Genomic DNA, 23,160 nt, shown 5'->3' with positions numbered 1-23,160 from the left:
AAATAAAAGTTACATAAACAATACTTTATACTGGAAATCTACTGACGGCTATTCATACCTACATGCCTCTAGCTTCCATCCAGGATACATCATATGATTCATTGTCTGCAGCCAAGCTCCAAAATACAACCGTATCTGTTCCAATCCCGCAGACAGAAAGAAACACAAGACCTGGGGAAGTGAGGAAACAGATTGACAGAGCCAGACAAGTTCCCAGAAGTCACCTATTTCAAGACAAGCCCAAGAAAGAAAATAACAATACACCACTCAACATCACCTACAACCCCCAATTTAAATTCCCTCCAGCATATCACTGACAATCTACAACCTATCAAGGAAAATGACCCCTCATTCTCACAGACCTTAAGATACTGGCCAATCTCCTCACCTACAGACAGCCCACCTATCTTAAACAAATATTTTCCAGCAGCCACATACCATACCAAAGATACATTCACCCAGGAACCTACTCCTGCAGCCAGCAACATTGAGAACTCTGGCTCCAGCTGGCCACTCTCTTCCTTGTGCACCTTCCCCCTGCCCCTCATATAGCTGTCCCTTATGCTCGCTGCCTCCAGTGAACACTCTGCAGTATAACTGTCCCTCCTGTGAGCCCTCTCCATTTCTGTGTTATGGAAAACAATCCCATTTCATGCACATCCTGTTTTCTCGGCACAAGCAAATCCTGATTTTGCATTAAGTTAGGATAAGAGGAAGCTGCATACCAAATTTGGTGGTCCTAGTTCTCGCTGCTTAGGAGGAGTTCTTGAACAAAGGGTCTCACAGACAGATATACAGATGCACAAATTCTCTAAAAGATAGATAGATAGATAGATAGATAGATAGATAGATAGATAGATAGATAGATAGATAGATAGATAGATAGATAGATAGATAGATAGATAGATAGATACCAAGGAATGAGCATTTCCATCACAGAATAATGGATTCAAGACTTGCATTTTAAAAGGGATCAGGGTGAGGATGCAAAATCAAGGCAGATTATTTCCTAGGTGTCAGTGGGAAATATGTTGCCCAGAAGGACATTGTTAGTGATGGTGGGTAACAAGGGATGAGCCCAGCTTGATATTTGGATTATATATTAAAAGGCTGCCTACCAGTTTGCAATCTGATTCAAATCTGAAATCTCAAAAAAGCCTTATTGATCGCAGTTACTCATATTAAATAATCTGTTCACATGTAAAAAAAATAATTTTTGAGTTGAAATGATTTAAAATTGTGAATTTACCACCAAAATAGTTTATTTTAAAGGAACAGGCAGGAAGCAGTCCACTCTTAAATCATCAAGACTCCACAGCCTGTCCCATTCTACTTTACTGAGACAGTTCATCTCCCCTTCCCTTATTGCACAATTAATCAACTGTCATGGTAAAGGTTCTTTTTTAAATTACTGTACATTCTTACCAAAGCAAAACACAAGGAGGACTAATTTCCCTAAAAACTTGCAACAATTACAACTGAAACCAGACACCTACTTGTACATGACTTCATTACATTATTATTTGATTTATAAGCCCTCATATTCTAGGAGCACTTTGATTTGGATGACAGCAAATAATGAGGAATTAATTAAATGGAAACTTCAGGAAACTATAACTCACCATGCTTGACAAGAGTAGGCCAATGAGTTTGGTCAGCCTCATTCTGGATAGTGTCAAAAGCTTATCTTGTGATTACAGCTGCCAGAGTGGACACTGTCTACACATATAGTCTACATCAAGTAATTTACAATCCTCCATCAAATTCTGCATCTCTCAGGTACACTGTAAATAGTTCATTATATTACAAAATCCACATGGAAAAAAGTTGCTAAAGAGGCCAATGTCATCTGTGTAAAATTTTTTTTTTAAAGTGACTAAGATTACTTCACAGAAAAATTAGTTGTAATTAGATGAGAAAGTCTGAGATTGTATTTTTAATAAAACAAACGAGGATTAGCTGGATTCATAAGCTTCAGGTGCTCTAGTGTGAAAACTGAAAAGTTTTCTATTCAGATGATGTCATTAATAAGACAACCTATTAAAGTCTCCTCACTTCCTACTATTATATCACAGGATAGCATATTGAATCCATAAATACTCATACTTTAAGATGCTTCAGTAAGTCACTTTAACTATTGAAATGCATCTTCACAACAAATATTGAGGGGGGAAGAGGTTATACAATAGAAAATGGATCCCAAATACAGGGGAGTAACTGACATCAGAACTTTGTTCTTCAAATAATGACTGGGTACAAGTGTTAAAAAATGGTATTGTCCCAATGTTTGGGACAAAAAGAAACATTTATTCAGCCTCCTAAGTAGGTAATATCCACTGGAAGTAAGGTGTGGTCAGTAAATAATATAAATTTTGAAAGCACTGTTAATACCACACTTTTCTCCGAGTGGAGCATATTAGCAAATGAGTTTCAATCTACTGTGCAAGGTTCCATATGAATAAGGACACTGGGAAATCCTGAAACACTGTGTACATCCACATAGCACCCAGTGATGGGAAAAGGGAATGACTTATATGGCAAATGTTGAATACAAAAAATATAAAATACAAAGAATTGGATCCGTTACTCACATAGAATCCATGTCTCCTTTGAATAATAAGTGTTTGAAGTGCAATCTTTATTCAAAATGGTGTCTAAATCACTTTGATGCCTCTCTTTAATAAGTTACTCAATTTTTATCTGAGGTAAGAACTTCTGAACTATAGTTTTGGAAAATAAGTGTTTGGTATTTAATACTTCTTAGGAATGAACCAGAGAAAGCAAAACAGAGAAATGACATGTTTGAACGTAGGAAACAGTTAAAATCAGATGGCTAAAAGATCAGTCATTGTTGGGTGCACAGAAGTGGGAATACTAGACATAAAACCTTTCCGTTTTTTTTCTTTCCCCCTTGATATATAAAAAAGTCTGCCGTTTTTTCTTCCTCTGCTTATAGGAAGACTGGTTTCCCTAGGGAGCAGTGCATCATCAATAGGGCCTTTAATTTTAAAGAGTTTGTGTTTTCTCTTCTTGGATTTCAAAATTCTTAAATAGTTGTGCCTTTTACTCATCATAGCCAAGTTTTATTCTGTATCCAGTGGAGGGATCCAATGTCTTTCCCTCACCAACAGTTTAGAGCTGAATGGCAAATACCTGATCTGGGTGGTCCAGGAGTTGATTAAATGTATCAAGTTTTACAGCTGCATAGCTATTTATCAACACGTACAGGTAACATTTACAGGCTCTTGATATTTAGGAGTGTGGGTTTTTTTTAAACAGCTTCAGAAGGGTAGCTGAGTTAGTCTGTAACAGGAAAAACTTAAAAAACAACAAATAGTCTAGTAGCATCATGACCTTCTACATGTTTTGTTGGTGTCTAAGGGAATGTCTACACTTGCACCCTCTTTCAAGAGAGGGATGCAAATGAAGACATTCAAAATTGCAAATGAAGCTGGGATTTAAATATCCCGTGCTTCATTTGCATAATCGCATTATGGCGCTATTTCAAAATAGCGCTATTTTGCAATAACAGACGCTGTTAAGACGTGGTTATTTTGAGAGAAAACCCTTCTCTCGAAATAACCCTTATTCCTCATACAATGAGGTTTTCCAGTTATTTCGAGAGAAGGGTTTTCTCTTGAAATAACCATGTCTTAACAAAGAGCACATGATCTTCCAAAGTAAAGGAGAACATCATAGAATGCTTTATTCTTGTTTATGAGATTGTATTACATATTGCATACAACTGGCTGTGATTTTCCATAGAACTTGAGCTCACCTTTGAAGCAGCATGGCAACTATGTGTACAGGCAGTCCCCGAGTTACACGGATCCGACTTACATCGGATCCGCACTTACGAATGGGGCTTTTCTCGCCCTGGAACTCGCGGGCGGCGGGACCACCCAGACGGGCAGTGGTCCCACCACCACGTCCTCCGGGGCGAGAAAAGTCCCCAGCAGACCAGAGACACCCCGAGCAGACCCGGGAGACCTGGAGCAAAGCCGCAGAGGCGCAGGACCCCGCCGCCTCTGTGGCTTTGCTCCGGGTCTCCCTGGTCTGTTGGGGGGGGGGAGTGCAGCTAGTGCGCCCCCCCCAGCAGACCAGGCTTTTGTTGTGGACGCCTGGGGTAGAGCAGCTGGGGTGCTGCCGGGTTGGTCCTGGGGGGACCTACCCGGCAGCACCCCAGCTGTTCTGTCCCAGGCTCCAGATTCAGCCGCTGTTGAAACTGATCAGAGGCTGATTCCAGGAAGCTGGGGGCAGAGCAACTCTGCCTCGGGCTTCCTGTAGTCAGCCCCTGGTCACTTTCAGCAGCAGCGGCTGAATCTGGAGCCAATTCCGAGTTACGTACAAATTCAACTTAAGAACAAACCTATAGTCCCTATCTTGTACGTAACCCGGGGACTGCCTGTACCTATGGATACGAGGAATGGAATATTTTGATTAGGGATATTGGTTCTTGTGTATTATAGCAATCGTGTAGCTGCAACAATTTTTAGTGGTTATAGGTTGCTAAAATAGTCCCAGGGGCAGGGCCAGCAGCCAGTACACTCCTAGCTCCCAAACCCACTCCCTGGGAGACCTCTGCCAGAAGCAGCAGTGCAGGATGGCAGGCAGAGCTGGTCCAGCTCCTGCCTGCTGCCCCTTGAGGCTGCCTCTGGTACAGAGACAGCAGCACAAGGCAGCAGCAGCCCCTGTCCGTGGGGGATCCAAGGTCCCCACACACAGGGGGCTGCTCTGGTGTCCCACCTAACGACCACACCCACTGCCACTGTGGGAGGCAACAAGAGGAAGCAGGTGACTCTGCAGAGCCAGCATAAATGGAGAGCCAGCTGAAAAGTCGACTCCCCACATGTATTGGCTCCAGCCTGCCCCCCCCTCCCAACCAATGCTGCTGCCTCTGATACAGAGGCAGCAGCATGGCAGGCAGGCAGCTCCATGGGAGCTCATATGTGTGGAGAGCTGGCTTGAAAGCTGGCTTCCTGCAGATACGAGTTCCTGCCTGCTGCCCTCACCCTCCATGCTGCTGCCTCTCTATCAGAAGCAGCAGTGTGGGTGTGGGGGAGCAGGCAACTTTGCAGGATCCAGTGCTCATGGGGAGCTGTTTTTTGAAGATGGCTCCTTGGAGCACTGGCTTCTACCTGCAACTCACAATGCTGCGTCTTTGGGAGGCGGGAGGGGCAGGGAGCAGGCAGCTCCGTGAGAATCAGCATGCACAGGGAGCAAGCTTAAAAGTTAACTCCCCATGGGCACCATCTCCCACCCCATCCCCCTTTGCTGCCTCTGATACCAAGGCACCAAGGCGGGAGGTGCGTGTGGTCATTTGGATTAGCCCATGCTTATCAGTTAATCATTTAAAATTTATATGCTAACATCCCTACTTTTGATTTTTGGAAGCAATCAGATTGTTAGACATTTGTACCTGGAAGAGACATCTATTTGCACAGTTATAGGTGAAAACAATTAAGTGTGTAATTTTAGAGTTTTTTTTTAAATGGTGCACAAAGCTTAACATTTAAATGTTTGGATGATTACTTTTATTATGTTTCAGGGATATTGAGACTCTTATTTCAAATATGATTTGAACTGAACCTCCTCTTATCCCCCTTCCACCTGATGTTATGGGTGTGTCTAGACTACATCCCTCTTTTGACAGGGGGATGTAAATTAGGCACTTCGAAATTGCAAATGAAGCCAGGATTTGAATTTCTCGTGCTTCATTTGCATAATTGCGTCATGGCGCTCTTTCGAAAGTAAAACCGCAGTCTAGATGTGGTTCTTTCAAAAAAAGGAAAGCCTCATTTTTTTAGATTTACAGGATCTTTTGAAAAAGGCTTCTATTTTTGAAAGAACTGCACCTAGACTGCAGTTTACTTTCAAAATAGCGCTTTTTTAAAAGAGTGCCATCACACGATTATGAAAATGAAGCACAGGAAATTCAAATCCCAGCTTCATTTGAAATTTCGAAGTGTCTAATTTACATCCCTCTGTCGAAAGAGATGTAGTTTAGACACAGCCTTTGTGATTTAAATGTCAACGCTATTGTATTTTAATCAGACTCTGCCAAAACCACTTAAAAAAACTTAAAAGCAGAAATTCAAGATGGAGTGGCTTATATCTGTAGTTAAGCAAAATCTGTGCAGTGTATTTAACATAAAAGCCCATTAGGATATATTACTTAGAAAACAATCAGCTGCAGTGATGAATATTCTTAAGCCTTTGCAGACACAGGTCTGTACAAAATGGGATTATCTCAAAACATCCTTATCAACAGAAATTCATATGGCACATTTTACTGATTCTGCTTTGCAAGGTTACATTTTATGCTATCTGGCACAATACGAGGGAAAAATATACTTTTTTTTTAATTGACTGCACTAATGATCTTCAGAGCTTAGTTTCATCCTTCAGAAAATTTGCTATTTTATTGTGACTAATGAAGCCAGAAAAGTCAAAAGAAACAAAATACCAAAACAGGGAGAGTTTGTTGCATACACCATCAAGGATGTTCACAAATTATAAAAAAAATACCAGTCTCTTAAAATAATCTTTAAATGATTGTATTCGCTGTTCAAAAAGAGAGAGGTTTTGTACCTTGAAATGAAGATTTGATCCATGTTACACTTTTAGGATAGTTATTCATTGCCAACACTTCATGGTTTTATTTAACTCTATCCTTCTATTACCAAAATGCAAATGAAGAATGTATAGCCTGGCATTGTGCCTTCTGTATACAGGCAGTCCCCGGGTTACATGGATCCGTCTTACATCAGATCCCTCCTTACAAACAGGGTGAGGCAACCCCGCACTAGCTACTTCCCCCAGCAGACCAGGGAGACGCGAAGCTAGCACCCCCTCCCCGCCCAGTAGACCAGGGAGACGTGGAGCGGCTTTTCTCAGCAGACACCTCAGCTTGAGAATAAAGGACTGAGGGAAGTGAGGTGTGGGAGAATAAAACTGAGCTCTGGAGAAATGTTTGGCTAGAGTTTCCCCTACAATATGTACCAGTTCCGACTTACATACAAATTCAACTTAAGAACAAACCTACAGTCCCTATCTTGTACATAACCCGGGGACTGCCTGTACTTCTGTATAGCCTGGCATTGTGCCTCATGTCCTTTTCCATTGAACACATGTGCCTCTTCTCCACCTTCCTAGGAGAATAATTTTACCGATAGACAAATTATAGACAAACAACCGATAGAGATGTTAAGGACTAGTCAATTAGTTGACTATCCGATAAGCAAATGCTTATCGGATAGTCAGTTGACTAGTCGATTTCCACCCCCCTTGCTTCCTCTATCAGATAGAGCCGATGATCAATTGTGCAGCTGCCCCTATGAAATGCCGAGACAGTGTTTGAAAGGGACAGTGTCACACAGCTGAGCCAGCTGAACTGCACAGCTGAGCCTTGGTGTTTCAAAGTGGCAGGGCTGCAGAGCTGAGCCAGGGATCAGCTGTGTGGCGTTGCCGCGCATGGAGCCTGGGGTCAGCTTAAGGACTCCCCAGATGATCCTGGGCTCCAGCGCGGCATTTCCAAGGAACCCAAAATCAGCTGGGGAGTCCCCAGCTGACCCAGGATCAGTTGGGGAATCCCTAGCTGACCCCTGGTTCTGGGGAAATGCTGTGCAGAACCCAGTCAGCTGGGGAGTCCTCAGCTGACCCCAGTGCAAAGAGGCAGCACAACATGGAGCCCGGGGTCAATGGGGGACTCAGAGCCCTTGCTGTGGACTCTTGTACATTTCAAAGCTGACACCGCACATGCAGCCTGGAGCAGTGGGTCTTCACACTGGCCCCGGGCTGTATGTGGAGTTCTGCATTCCTCCTTTGAAATGTATAAGAGCTCCAATGGGAATGGACAGCAGGCTCCTGAGTTGCTAGCTGAGGGCTGTCCCTAAACTTTTTTTTTTAAATTTTCAAATGTTATAAACTCTCTCAGTTCTTCTTACTCTAGTACATAGTCCTGTTTTTTGTTTCTATTTATTCAGTTTTGGAGTTTTGTTTCTATTATTTAATTTTGGAGCAAGCCCCATTGAACTCGCTGGCACTTCTGCTTTTTTGAATAAACAAATACAAGATAGGGTTCCCTTGGGAAAGCTGAGTTATGCTGAAGTAAAATAAAGAATAGACTTTTGGCGTCCCCATTATGGTCTGTGGCTATGATGTGCCAAAATAAGGGCATGTATTATATAATATAAAATAAGGAAATGACAAATCAGTGGCAATTGGCAACTCTAGATTTCTCTTACTGCAGCTTTCTATACTGAATACTTGGTTTATGAATTCTAAAACTACTTAACTAGTTAAGGATTAGCTAAGCTAAACTTTTTTTTCTAGCAACATCCAACACAGAAACAGCTTGGGAATTTACTTGTCAAGTCACATTTATACCAAAAGGCATAGATAGGATTGCCAGGTGTCCGGTATTGACCTGGACAGTCCGGTATTTTCACCTCCTAAAATGTCCGGTATTTTCTGATTTTTTTTTCCTGCCAGGAGGTGAAAATACCAGACACCTGCAAGCATATGACACTCAGCAACCAGCCCCAGGCTTCCCCCCTCCAACTTCTGGGTCCCTCCTGGTCCCCTCCTCGCCCGAATCCCTCTCCTCGCCTCCGCTTACGTGGTTCCGCAGGGAAGCTGTCTTCTGGCACAAAGGAAAAAAACAAGATGGCCACTTGCAAAAAAAAGCTCCAAAGGCCTTAAAGGGTCCATGCTGGGTTTTTTTATATTTTCTAATTTTTTTTTTTTGTTTGTTTGATAATTGTTGGGGTCCTTTTTTTTTTTTTTTTTTTTGGTCTCTCCCTTTTTTTTCTCAACGGTGGTTTTTTTTGGGGGGAGGTGTTCGGTATTTTTGGTTAAACCATCTGGCAATCCTAGGCATAGAGTCTTGAAGAATGATGTGTTGCAAAGTGAATTATTGAAGTTACTAATCAGTTGATCCACATTTTTCTTCAAACATATCCACATCTTCTCCCAACAAGCAGTTTTCCTTATGATGTTTCATTTGTGCAACTAGACCCTGCATCTCCTTGCACTGCTTTCATTTGACATATTTTCCTTTTTATCCAGAGAATGACTTTATTCAAAATATTCCCAGATAGGGTCTCTCTCTTATGGAAGCTCTGTGTGTGCTGAATAATGTCTTGTTTTTTTCTTCTCAATTCACTCCATTGTTCCTTTCTATGTTGTCTCTATCCTTCCCTAAACATTGTTGCTCTGTCTTCAGATAAAGTTTTAATTAACCCTCTTCTGCCAGGCTTGGCTCACCTCTACCACCACATAAGCACAGAACAAAAGCAGTCCTATCCAGCCTGTGTCTCTCTTTGCACATGTAGCTTTAGTCTGCTCAGAAACTGAAAGCCCAGAACTTTGGAGAAGCAAGAGCTGGTTGTTAAGCTTGACAGACTAGAGCCATTAACTCATTTTTATGAGACTGTAAGTTAGGTTTAGTATGTTTGTGATGAGAATTAACTGCAACTTATTTTTAAACGAGAAATTTGGTTTATTTTTTATATTTTTTAAAATAAAAAAATCTGATTTAAATTTTAAAAATTGGTTTTTTTAATAATTCATTTTTATCCACTCTGTCTAAAACCAAAAATGCGAATCCATACATCTGTTTGCAACAAGTTAACAACAGTTACAAAAAAAACAAAACCCACCTTCAATTACAATATACACTGGTGCAATTCTGCCAGCACACAAGCGCTTGGATATTCCAGGACCTCAACAGTATTCTTCATTAAAAAGCAACACAAAGCAACTTATCAATTCTGTTTTCCCTCCCAAACTCCTAAGAGCAATAGCTGTTAATACTGATGTTCCTACTCTGAGATCCTGGCATCTGGACAGCTGTTGCAACAGTTGTTACACATGAAGATTCACACCAACAGAGCAGAGCTATAGATCAAACTAAAATATACACCAAGGGGGGAGGCAGTGTACACTGCTCCCTCTCGCAACACAATCTCTCAGCTACCATTGGCTGGAAATCTAGAGGGTGCCATGAGTACAGGGAATTAGATTTGATGCCCTCTCAAAGTCCATTCCAATTTTAGTATTCTGTGATTCTATGAAGCAGCCAGCTGCTTTGATCCCTGGAGTTATGGCATGCAGGGAGTCTGCCAGAGGGTCTTGCTGGGAGCTATTTAGGTAAACACCCCCTGTCCAAAGCCTGCATTTGGCATCCCACCCTCTTCTGCACCACTGCCGTAGGTCACCACTGCTTCCTACACCCCACACCCAGGCCAGAATTCTTTCCTGTACCCATACCCTTCCTACACCCTGCATCCATTCCTCTGGCCTAGGTCACAATCCCCTCCTTTCCTCAAACTTCCTCTCAGTCCCCACACCTTCTCCTGCACCCCAATACCCTACCTAAGCTCCCTTCTGCACCCTACCCAAACTCTGCACTCCCTCAATAGAAAAGTGCGGCCCTTGACAACTATCAGACTCTTGGCATGCCCCTATCCCATAAAACGTTGTTGCCCACCCCGATCTATTTAGAAACTGTTCTCTTCACACTGCTTATATGTTGTATCATTCCCATTTTTCTCTTCCCATATTTATCAGCTATTACTAAGGGCAAATATATCACATGAGTTTTAGTATCATCAGTTCCTGATATCTGTTCATCATTTTCATTACAGTTTTTTTGTAACAAAGGCATAGGACCAAGAGTCAGAGGACCCTGGTTAATTTCTAGCTTTCAGACTTATTCTGTTGTTATCCTACCCACCCCCAATCAATGAAATAGGGATCATATTTATATTTTTAATGGAAATGTATTGTTTTAAGTGCTTCAACACCCTTGGGAAAAAGACACTACAGGCAGTCCCCGGGTTACGTACAAGATAGGGACTATAGGTTTGTTCTTAAGTTGAATTTGTACGTAACTCGGAACTGGCTCCAGATTCAGCCGCTGCTGCTGAAACTGACCAGGGGCTGACTACAGGAAGCCCTAGGCAGAGTTGCTCTGCCCCCAGCTTCCTGGAATCAGCCACTGATCAGTTTCAACAGCAGCTGAATCTGGAGCTTGGGACAGAACAGCTGGGGCGCTGCCGGGTAGGTCCCCCCAGGACCAACCCGGCAGCACCCCAGCTGCTCTACCCCAGGCATCCACAACAAAAGCCTGGTCTGCTGGGGGGGGGGGGGGCGCACTAGCTGCGCTCCCCTCCCTCCCAGCAGACCAGGGAGACCCGGAGCAAAGCTGCAGAGGCGGCGGGGTCCCGCGCGTCTAAGGCTTTGCTCCGGGTGTCCCTGGTTCGCTGGGGGGGGTCCCCAAAAGACCAGGGACACCCAGAGCAAAGCCGCAGAGGCGGCGGGGTCCCGTGCCTCCTAGGCTTTGCTCCGGGTGTCCCTGGTCTGCTCGGAGTGTCCCTGGTCTGCTGGGAGGGGTCCCCAGCAGACCAGGAACACCCCAAACAAAGCCACAGAGGCGGTGGGGTCCCGCTGCCTCTGAGGCTTTGCTCAGGGTGTCCCTGGTCTGCTGGGGACCCCCCCCAGCAGACCAGAGACACCCGGAGCAGCTTTTCTCGCCCTGGAGGACACGGTGGTGGGACCACTGCGCATCTGGGTGGTCCTGCCGCCCGCAAGTTCCGGGGCGAGAAAAGCCCCATTCATAAGTGTGGATCCGATGTAAGTCAGATCCGCGTAACTCAGGGACTGCCTGTATAGTATATGGGACAGTCAGCCTCACTCCAACTTAAGTTGCCACACTAGCTGAGGTTCCAGTGCTGCATACCATATATATATATATATATATATATATATATATATATATATATATATATATATATATATATATATATATATAAAATAAACTCTTCAAAGTAGAGGACATTTTATCTATTGATTTTGAAAGCATACCCATGTATATCCTCATGTGAATGCAGGTTCACTAAAATCAGTCAGGATGCATGTTTGTTTAGTATTCAGATGCTGTGGTAGCAGGACCATGTTAGTACACAGATAATGTAGTCAGATTAGACAAAGCTAATTTAGGCAAATCTACATTTGCTTATTTGCCTTATCAAATGCTAAATTAATTTTAACATGTAGCAAGTAATTTTGTTCAAGTAATTTCCATGTTATTCAACCATTGATCTACCGTCTCTACCAATTCTACAAAAAAAATAAAAGTTAGAGTAGTATTTTGTACAGCTTCAGATTGTTATGTATTCAATTCTAATATTCTTCCCATTCATTTATCATTTAAATGCTATGTACGTTCAAATCCAGAAGAAAATAATTTCCTATTTTGCCAAAAGGAGACAGATTTAATGAGGAGGCTTCAAAAACTGTATCCTTTAAACATTTTCAGTTTGCCCTTGTATGCTTAAAGTTAAGTTTAAAAAGGCTTAAATATTCCTTTGTTTTACATATTCAAAAAATACCATATTTTGCATAAGTGGTATAAAGTCATCATATTTTCCTTCAGCAGAATTACCAGCTGTCAGTCCCAAATGTGACATTTAACCCAATTCCTCAGTATTTGGGCTACCAAGCTCTACTTCACTATTTGGGAACCAAAACAAACCAAGCTAAATATATTAAGAGTTATCTAATCTAAACCTCATAATTATATTATTTGAGCATGTGCAAGAGGCAAAATGTGGACATATCAGGCTCAAGCTTACAATATTTGTATTGAGGACAGAACACTGTATATCCCTTAATGTCAGGTTCTACATGCCCCAAACAGGATGTAATGGAAGAATTTAAGCCGAAACCAAAGAAAATGGAAAACATGCCCAGAAAAATTGAGGTTTCACAAAAAAATTATCCTATCCATCTCTGATGACCCAATCCAGACATGATTACATGTTACTGTTTCCCCCTTCTTCCTTATGTCAACGTCAAAGTTCATTCCATCATCCTTTTCAAAAGAGAGTAATACAATTGTAATTAATTTTCTGTCTCGTTGCTTACAAAGCTTTTGTGCAAAAAGCTTCTTAAAATTATAATTGAAAGCTTCAAAAGTTATAAAGTATCAAAAGGGAAGCCAGCTAGTAAAGCTGCTGAAAAACAGAACAGTTTCATATGGATAATGTCCTTGGGAGGCAAAGCATCGCTGTTGCTTATGATACGCTATATAGTAAGTTCATACTTGATCACCCTTATAAAAAACAGAACAGACACAAAGAGAAATGGGCAGAAAGTTTAGTTTGTCACTGGAGAGACTGAATGACCTAAAAAATCTTTATTTACTATTGCCCCACCCACAAAGATTTCTTTTGATTGTTTGTTTTTTAAAACAGCAAGATGACCGAAGTCCAGCAACTTGAGATCCCTGAAGTAAGATTTGGATAGTATGGAGGATAGGTTTAACTGTCCATAGTTTTAAAATACCTGCACTGTACATGATACATGTCAGCCTTCATCCAACTCTCCACATTTCTGATCAGCCCCTTCTATCAAGAGGCAGAGACTGCTGAAAACACTGGAGAAAGAACAGTAGGGTATGATTATTCTGCAAAGCTTGAGAACAGAGCAAGGGTTATATGTCAAGATTTCTTACCGTCTGTTCATTTGCCAGTAGAAATTCACAATACTCTCCTAAAAATACAGCTGAGGTGGATCAGTGTTTCATTTTTATAGATTCTCTTTGATATGTGAGCATAAAGAAGGAAGAGAACATTTGCCAAAGCTGGCTGCCTAAATGAGAAAAATGGCAAATATTGTGTGACAAACACAAGAACAATGTGCACCTAACCATTAAGGCTATGTCTAGACAGCAGTTTTCTTTCAGAAGAACCTTTTTTTGGAAGAAATCTTCCAAAAAAACTTCTTCCAAAAGAGAGTGTCTACATACAAAGCGTATCAAAAAAGTGATCTGCTTTTTCGAAAGATAGCGTCCACAGTGAATGGACACTATGTCACATTTAAGCTGTGATTACTATGGCCCACCAGGGCACCTGTGCTTTTTCCTGTTTCCTCTTCTTTTGAAAGAACTCCCTTTTCCCTTTAGAAAAGAGCTCTTTCGGAAAAAGACTTCTTCCTCATAGAAAGAGGATTACCAATGCTGGAAAAACCACTTTGTTCTTTCGATTTACTTTCAGAAAAACATGATTGCAGTGTGGACATAACTCAGGTTTTGTTGGAAAAACAGCCATTTTTCCAACAAAACTTTGTAGTGTAGACATACCCTAAGCATTTACCTGGGAGGAGAAACATGGCGTTTTCTTAGAAATTACAGTCTCTTTCCCTAGAATGTCCATAATGCAATACAGTTGTCTGTCTTTACAGAGACGGTACTGCACTTCTATGTCCCATGCAAACAATGACAGAGAAATAAAGCACATTTTGAAAAACCATGAGAGCAGAAAGTTGAGCCTATTATGTACCACCTGCAGTAAAATCCTCCCAATCAGCTATTCTACTTTGAATGCTGAACAACAGGAAGATTTGACAGTTTTCAAAGACCAGATGAGCAGACAGGTCTCTCAGTCAATTATGTCTAGATTTGATAGTTTTCTGCAGGGGAATGGATTTGATCATGCCTGAAGTCCTCCCTCATAATAAGATCTATGAATCAAAGCACAACACTGCATTTTTCTCCCACAACCTAAAAAGATTTAGACCAACAGAAACTCCAGAAAAGGATCTGTATTTTAAACAGACCAACAAATTAATTCCCTCCTTATTGTTAGCAGGAATACTCCATCTTGCACATTATTGGAAACGTGGCCCCTCCTCTTATGGAAGCTGTGATATAATAAAATATGGACTGCTTTTGTAATGGAAAAGATTTACCATCACATACATACACAAGAGAAGGGCTAAAAAGACGACTGGTATTAAGTTATTTGTTCATCTAGCATACTCTGAGAATGAGGACTTCCCAGCTGGCAAGACAGACATGAGCCAGATTTGTTTGAATATTAACCTGATTTTGATCAAGTAACATATGTTAATATTTTGTGGTAATATTTTGCCTTAATAATTTTTTTAAAATATTTCAACCAACAAATAAGGGAAAAATCCAGGTATGACATCTATATTTCAGATATGGAATTTGACCCTGTGAGAGATAGTCACCTCCCCTCCTCACTTAAATCCATCAGAAACAATCCCAAATTTCCAGAATTTGATCTGGTTTATCAAATACATAATATATTGGTGGAGGAAGTTACACAGCTATTGATGAGATATTCAGTATGCTACCATTATGGAAATTAATCATAGAATGGTAGAACCATAGAGCTGGAAGAGACCTCAGGAGGTCATCAAGTCCAGCCCCCTGCCCAAAGCAGGACCAATCCCAACTAAATCAACCCGGCCAGGGCTTTCTCAAGCTGAGACTTAAAAACCTCTAGGGACGGAGATTCCACCACCTCCTTAGGTAACTCATTCCAGTACTTCAACAGTGAAAGTTAGTGAAATAGTTTTTCCTAATATCTGACCTAGACCTCCCACGTTGTAACTTGAGACCATTGCTCCTTGTTCTGCCATCTGTCACTACTGACCTTTCTCCATCCTCTTTGGAACCTCCCAAAGTTGAAGGCTGCTATCAAATCCCTCCTCACTCTTCTGTTCTGCAGACTAAACAAGCCAAAATCCTTCAGCCTCTCCTCAAAGGTAATGTGCTCCACCACCTGAATCATTTTGGTTGCCCTCCGCTGGACCCTCTCCAATGTGTTCATGTCCTTTCTATAGTGGGGGGGCCCAGAACTGGACACAATACTCCAGATGTGGCCTTACCAGAGCCAAATAAAGGGGAATAATCACTTCTCTAGATCTGCTGGCAATGCTCCTCGTAATGCAACCTAATATGCCATTAACCTTCTTGGCTACAAGGGCACACTGTTGAGTCATATTCAGCTTCTCATCCATTGTAATCCTCAGGTCCTTTTCTGTTGAACTGCTACTTAGCCAGTTGGTCCCCAGCCTATAACAATGTTTGGGTTTCTTCTGTCCCAAGTGCAGGACTCTACACTTGTCCTTGTTGAGCCTTATCAGATTTTTTTGGCCCAATCCTCTAATCTGTCTAGGTCACTAATATGTGTAATATTAAAATAACTACTTGGACTTATTTGCAACCAAAATTTTCTACCAAGTTCTATAAAGAAGTCCTAAGTTTTGAAAGCCCATCAACAAGAATATTATCAGTAATTATGAAAAATGCCACTTCAACAAGCCTGAATGCCATAGTTTAATGAATTGTTGTTGATGGATCCAGAATATAAAACTAACTTTATGAAAAAACAGCACAAGGATCTAAAAACACATTGTTACTTTAGAACAATGGCAAAATACCTGATGATAGACCAAAACTTAATCTATTTGTATAATTAAGGAAAACTGCAAGACACTATCAATGATACTTCACTGTAAGTCAATGTTTCTCAGATTGCGGTATGAGGACCACTAGTGATCCGTGGTCACCTTCCAAATGGGCCACAGCTCAAGCTCATCTCCTCTTTCTTCTCTCCATTGTGGGGAGCCTGCGCTGACACTTCAGTCTCACTCTCCCTCCCCTATGAGGTTGAAGCACCAGCATTATCTTCCGGGGCTTGGGGGGGGGGGGAGGGGGATCTGCTAGAAACCTCAATTTACAAGTCCAGTTGCACAGAAGTGATGCAGGATACAGTCCACATCTTGAAAAAAACTGTGCAAGTTTTTACTAGTTGCTCTACTCCTAATACTTCACTAATCTCTAGAGGTTTATCACTTTGGCAGATACTGTTTCCATTCTTTTCATTGAGCAAGAGGATACATGGATTAAGTCTGCACACACAAATAAGAAATGTACCCAGGACAAAGCACAGTTTCACATTTCGTCATCCTCTCACATGAGACTGAGATATGGAGTTTTCTGTTTGCTCTACAAAGGGGAGACAAGAAAAACCAGCAGCCTAGAGTACTTCAGTGTTGGAAAGTGAGGTGTTCCTGTATTCACGTTTATCTACTGTTCCATGCCTCATAACACTTGGTTAAGATATATGTCCCACTTTCCAGTTATATTTGATAATCTTTTAAGACAATTATTCCAAAGAATACCAATACATGCCTTTTGTCTAGACTAGGTATATCATTTCTGTAATATATGAGCATCATGAAAAGCATTAGACACTGGCTCTTAGATAACAGAAAAGTTGTGCAGGATAGAACTGGAAATAGAGAAACTAGTAAGTGAAACATCATTAAAAATCTCTTCGTTCAGTTTCTCTCCTGCCTCCAAAACTATATACCAAGTATCAACACCAACTGTGTTTTAAAACTCACACCAGCTGCTATGCAAGAAATTCAGGCTCTGCAGTCTCCTAGCAGCATCCCTATTAATAAAATCTATTTAAACATAATCTTCTATTTCAACCCCATCAGCCTCATCAAAGGTTGAAATTCAAAAGCCAATATTACAAAGCCCATTCATAACACAGATCCTCACTTAGTATTCAGGGACTGGCAGATGTAACATCACAATTTGTTTGCTAAGCAACAGCTTCATAAGTAAGATGAACAGACCAGAGGGTTGGAAGAAAGATGATTTTAGTCTGACAGAATGCAAGTTTAGTGGTCAGACAGGGATATGGCATGTCTACTACTGTTGAGAGGTGATCAGAGCATATATTTCTATCAAACCAGTCAGCTCCCAGCATTAAAGCAATTCATGAGTGTATGTTTGTGTGTTTTTCAAAATTGTAGCACTCACACATCTCCATCTTTAAAATAATCCTGTTCATAGCTTCGCAAAGGGAATGGAAAGTATTACCGTGCAAAGTTCTGGAACAGTCTGGAAGATGAGACACATTAGAGAAGGGTGCCAAAAGTGGTGATTGCATCTATGTGCATTTCAGATAAGGCTTCGTAACCAAGGCTGAAACAGGATTAGAGTTTAGGATGGTTCCAAAAATCCTGTGGTATTTCAGCCCACAAATGCAAGAGTCCCATGCAGATTTTAGCCTCGTGAGGCCAAATGAAACAGACATAACATAAACAAATGCTAGATAAAATATTCTGCTTATATACTGACTTCAGCCCAATTCTCTTTCCATGTTAGTGTAATTCAGAAATAACACTGTTGACATCATTAAGTTACAGTGGTGCTGTGGGTTCAGATTTAAGTTTCTGGTTTTGCATATCTTTATCTAACAAGGCTAGAAAAATCTGGTGACGAGCCACTAGATGTTAATGTGATGTTTTTGTGCTTATAAGAATTCAGTGGTATTGACTCAAGACATTTCATCTCCCAGCCCCTGTAATAAAAAGGCAATCTGCCTTTGTTGTAGCGTAAGAAACATAGATGATAAGAGATAAAATGGACTATGCCCTATTCCACAAAATCAAGATACTTCCCCTTATTGTTTCTGGGAGTTCTTGGTTCTTCTTTATTTTGCTCCCTAAGGGTACATCTGCACAGCAGGACTAAAGTTGAATTAAGCTACACAACTTCAGCTATGTTAATTGCGTAACTGAAGTCAAAGTACCTTAACTCAGCTTTTGGTGCTGTCCACACAACAGGAAGTTGAAGGAAGAACACTTTTCCTTTGATTTCCCTTCCTCTTTATGAAATGAGGGTTACAAAAGAAGCCTGTTATTTTAAAATGATTGCTGTTTAGACACACACTCTGTTATTTTGAAATAATGTGTAAACATGTCCTAAAACAAAATTTGTTGGTGACTTGTACCTAATCTGTGTTTGTATAGCATGTTCCAGTATACACGTGAATAATAGGTATTACGCCACATAAACGAAGATTAAAAATGTATTGTTTAGCAAGTTATAAAGCCAGGATTTGGGGAGGAAGACTGTCCATACTGGTCAATATTTAGCACATTTCCCCAGTATCTGCCATCGTGGTCTGGCACTGACCTTCTCAGTCATCTAGACATGAGTGGCTAGAATGAGGTAACGACACACCATTCAAGAACAGCTTCATAGTCCAAAGGAACCTCATGAGAGGTGCTAGACCTTGATTCAGCAGAGAGAAACTCTGGGTAGAGGACAGCTTCAGAGATGGCAGCATCAATATGGCCCATTAAAACCATATTCAGGGGATCTGACTTTGAAGAGGGGTTTCCAAAGGCTAGGCCTTATTTCCAGAATTGGATTACAAATATCAGTCTAGTTCCCTCTCCCCGATAAAATAAGCCAAACTGTATTTAATACCTATGGTCATTACCAGTGTTCCCTGTAAGCTGAGCACTTGGGCAGCTGCCCAGGAGAGAGTCAGAGAGCCCACAGCCAGGAGCATATGTTTCCATTGGTGGTGCACACGTGAACATGCCTCATTGCACATAACATTTATTCTGCATATGAATTGAAAAAAATCAGAGAGAACACTGGTCATCACCATCATGTTTGCATAGCTAAGGCTTTACTCTGCAGATGCCATTGGCCAATTTCATACTCAGACCAATATTTAGTATCTTGGGAAGCCAAGAATGAGCAGAACCAAGAAAACTCATTGAAGTGATGGTATTTTTGGCTAATCTCAGAAGTACCTCCTATATGGAAGGAAAATCTCATAAGAACCAAAAGGGAAGTTTAGTTTTTACGCCTTGCAGGTGGCACAAACAGTGGTGTAAGCAGTGTATCAGTAGATCAGCCTGCGCCCACAGCTGCAGGGCCATATGCTCTGTGAATTAGAGCCTGAGAGGAGGAGGAGTGGTGCTTCGCATGCTGCTAGTTTTTCAGACAGGCAACTTCCAATGGCCAGAAACCTGACAATGGGATTTTGCTGGGGGCGGGAGCAGCCATGAAATGACACCCCCCACTGCCCTCTGGGCTCACAGGCTGAGCACAAACAACTTAGCAGCTGCTTTTCTGAGCAGAGGGTGGGGCACGGCGGGCAGGGAAGTCTGCCTGAGACTCCCTACTGTGTCCATAGACAAGATCAAGTGGCTTGGCAAGCCAAGATCCAGCTTGCTGTGGGTGTTTTGCCCAGGCCTGCCTTAGATCTGCCTAGAGCACATGGCATGGCACTCTGGCAGCAATTTAAAGGGTTCTGGGTTCCAGGTGCTGCCGCTGCTACAGGAGCAGTGGCCAGGAACCCTGGGACATTTGGAATTGCCAGGCCCCAAGGAAACTGGTCCCTTTGTCCCCCCTTCCCTGTCAGCAGGCTTGGTCAAACCCAATAGCACAGTTGGAACGGAGCTGAACATGATCATCATGTTCTCATGCATGTTTCAAAAGTAATTAAAAAGTCTAATTCCTTACAGTGCCTCTTTAAGCATCTTTCCTAAAGCAACTCAACCTTTCAGAATCACCATATTACTTGAAATTGATAACTTCCCTGTATTGTGATCCCCTTTTTTCAAAGGAACTCTAGCATTCTCTGGAACCACTAACTTGTGGCAACCAAAAATATAGGAGGTTAAAGTACTCTGTCAATCTCAGAGTAGTCTGCTACCTGCCATCAAGAAATACTGAAAATGATCATGACTTGTGGTTCAACAGCATGTGCTGCCTTGTTTTATTTTTCAAATGCAGCATGCCAGCAAAGTGCACTCACTGTTCTGTAATTTAGTGCAGTGTTACTCAAAGTGGTCCGTGAAACCACTTTGAGGAAGCTGTTAACTGGCCGTGCTGGTGTGTTTATTTACTGGTGCCGCAACCATGGAGCCTCACAGCTCCTATTGGCTCCTTTTCACTGTTTGCAGCTAAGTGGAGCTGTGGGACGTGGTGGCCCAGCCCAGGCTGCTTCCTGCAGCTCCCCTTGGCTGCAAATGGAGAAACAGAACCAAAAGGAGCCACATGGAACTATGGCCACAGTGTACTTTAACCGTGTACTTTAAAGCCTAGTTCGAACTACCTAGTTCGTGCCCCGTGTAGCTGCGCTGCACGGGGTTCGAACCAGCGGGGTTTTAAAAATGGCGACTCCCCGCTTATGCAAATGAAGCCCGGGAAATTCAAATCCCGGGCTTCATTTGCAAGTGCGGTATGCCTACATTACCCCGCTAGTTCGAACTAGCGGGGTAGTGTAGACATACCCTCAGAGTCCTTAGGAGAAAAACCTATTCTTGCTTACAGACAACCCCCTAACCTGAAACATATTCTTTCTGATAATCATGCCACACAACCACATCATAAGCATCCAGGAACCCAGCCCTGCAACCAAAAAAGATGCCAACTCTGCCCACATATCTACACTGATGAATTAATCACTGGAGCAAACACCATTACCCACAAAATCAAAGGGTCATTTGACTGCACATCCAGTAATTTGATCTATGCCATCAAAAGCCAGCAGTGCCCCACTGCTATATATATTGGATAAACTGGACAGTCTCTGAGGAAAAGAATCAATGGACACAAATCAGATATACGTAAAGGGAACACACAGAAGCCTGTTGGTGAACCTTTCTGCTTGCCTAACCATAATTTAACAGACCTGCAGTTGGCTGTCTTGTCACAGGCCAGCTCCACAAGCCAGATTCATAGGGAAGGACTGGAATCCCAGTTCATCCACAAACTCAATTCACATGCTCATGGACTCAATCGTGATATGGGCTGGCTAGACACTACCTACTTACTAACCACTGAAGGTGCTAACATCTTTCTGAGTGGTATCCTTCCTGTCTTAGCAATCTATCTATTGACTTTGATTTTTATCTGCTTAGGTTTAAGTACCCATTCTCCAGATACTTAATGATGCTCTGTTTTACACACACACACTTCCTTTTTTCTTTTTCTCCACCCTTCCCTTCCCCTCTCCTATTTATTTTGAGTTTTCATATCCCCTACTCATAACTCCGGTCATCTGAAGAAGTAGTCTGTGACCACAAAAGCTCATGATACCATCTACGTGTTTTGTTAGTTTATAAATGGCAAGGAAATGTATTCTTAGACATATGATTAAGACATGGAGAACAAGGTATTAGTAACATTTTCTGCCGGTCCTACTAAATCATCCTTTGGTTTGAGCTACACATCAGTGTTTATTGGGACTGACCAGGTTCTAGAGTCCACAGGCAGGCACGCCATCAAGAGAGGATGGGAGGGCAAGCAGGGGAACGGGGCAGGCAAAGAAGGCAGTTGCACCACAGCCTGGTGATTCAAAAAGGCCTGGAGTTCCCAGCCATCACTACTGCTACAGCAACAGCGACAGTAGCTGGAGACCCAGGCCCTTTAAATCAATACGGGAGCATGGTGCCGCACACTCCAGACCATGCTGAGGGCTAGCGGGGAGACTGAAAGGTGTGGTATGATGTGCTCCTGATGGTGCTGAGAGATGGCTGCCTTCAGTCCTGCACCTTCTGCCCAAGGCCCCACCTCAGGAGAATAGAGCCACCACCCCCTCATTTTGACCATAGGCCTGATAGTTTTGTCAATACCCCTCCCTTGCTCCCATCCACAGATCTAGAAAGACACATAAGCACCCTTAACACACACCTCTAATTTATGGTACAAGGGACACACTATCAATATCTGCCCTGCAAGTTCTACCCTCCTGATTTGTCACTAGGTCCCATTCCAGGCTGGCCCTGCCTTTCATTTTTGTGCTTTCAGAGATGTAAAAATAGAACATTTCAGGGAGTCAGTAATAAATTACTAGAAGCTTTTTACTTTGAACGTGACATTAGCTTAGTAACAGCTAATTTTATGTTGAGCATAACCTACTTTATTAATAGCAAGATTCCATCATGATTTAAGAAGTCTGGCTTTCAGCAAGAAACAGAATGACTATTTTAAGAATCTGTTTCCATACCCTTGAAAATGGAACTTTCCCGTTTTTGCCAGTGCAACAAAATAAACCAAGTAACATACTATAGGTTTTATTAGAGGATCCATGAACAAGTCTGCAAGCCACTACTTGATTTATTAATACACTCTGGGATAAGATCCAAGCATCCAATAGAAACCAGTCTGTAGCTATTGACAGTTCTCATGTTATAATTTGACCTTTATAACTAGATTGTACCCATATTGGCATGCACTATTCTTTTAAACTATGCTCATGAACAGTTGGGATAGTATTTTGTCCTTGCTTTTGGGTGACAAAAACTGCAAAATTTGTTCTCTGCATTTAGGCCTTGGGTGGAGATATGGGGATGAAGACTCTATCCTCAGGCCACTTAATTCAGCCCTATAAGGAAACATCTGGAGTAGGAAGATACACTAGAACCTCAGAGTTCCAAACATCTTGGGAACGGAGGTTGTCCGTGACTTATAACAAGTCAAAAGTTTACAACTGAACATTCACTTTTTAATACAGC

General features: G+C 41.9%; 1 protein-coding gene across 3 annotated transcripts in view; it reads right to left on the bottom strand.

The window, feature by feature from the left end:
- ZDHHC8 (zDHHC palmitoyltransferase 8) overlaps positions 1 to 23,160 on the bottom strand; it is a 229,300-nt gene that overhangs the window by 133,547 nt on the left and 72,593 nt on the right. The window contains exon 2 of one of the 3 annotated variants that reach the window (XM_089775273.1): positions 59 to 171. The exons of the other annotated variants lie outside the window; for them this stretch is intronic. Within the exon in view, the coding sequence (XP_089631399.1) occupies positions 59 to 102 (44 nt within the window). The 5' untranslated portion in view covers positions 103 to 171. The remainder of the gene's footprint in view (positions 1 to 58; positions 172 to 23,160) is intronic. 3 annotated transcript variants of the gene reach the window in all.

This window comes from Pelodiscus sinensis, chromosome Z (genome assembly GCF_052426305.1).
Source record: "Pelodiscus sinensis isolate ZL-2025 chromosome Z, ASM5242630v1, whole genome shotgun sequence".
In the NCBI taxonomy this organism is placed as follows: domain Eukaryota; kingdom Metazoa; phylum Chordata; order Testudines; family Trionychidae; genus Pelodiscus; species Pelodiscus sinensis.
This window is presented reverse-complemented; position numbering and strand designations above follow the sequence as displayed.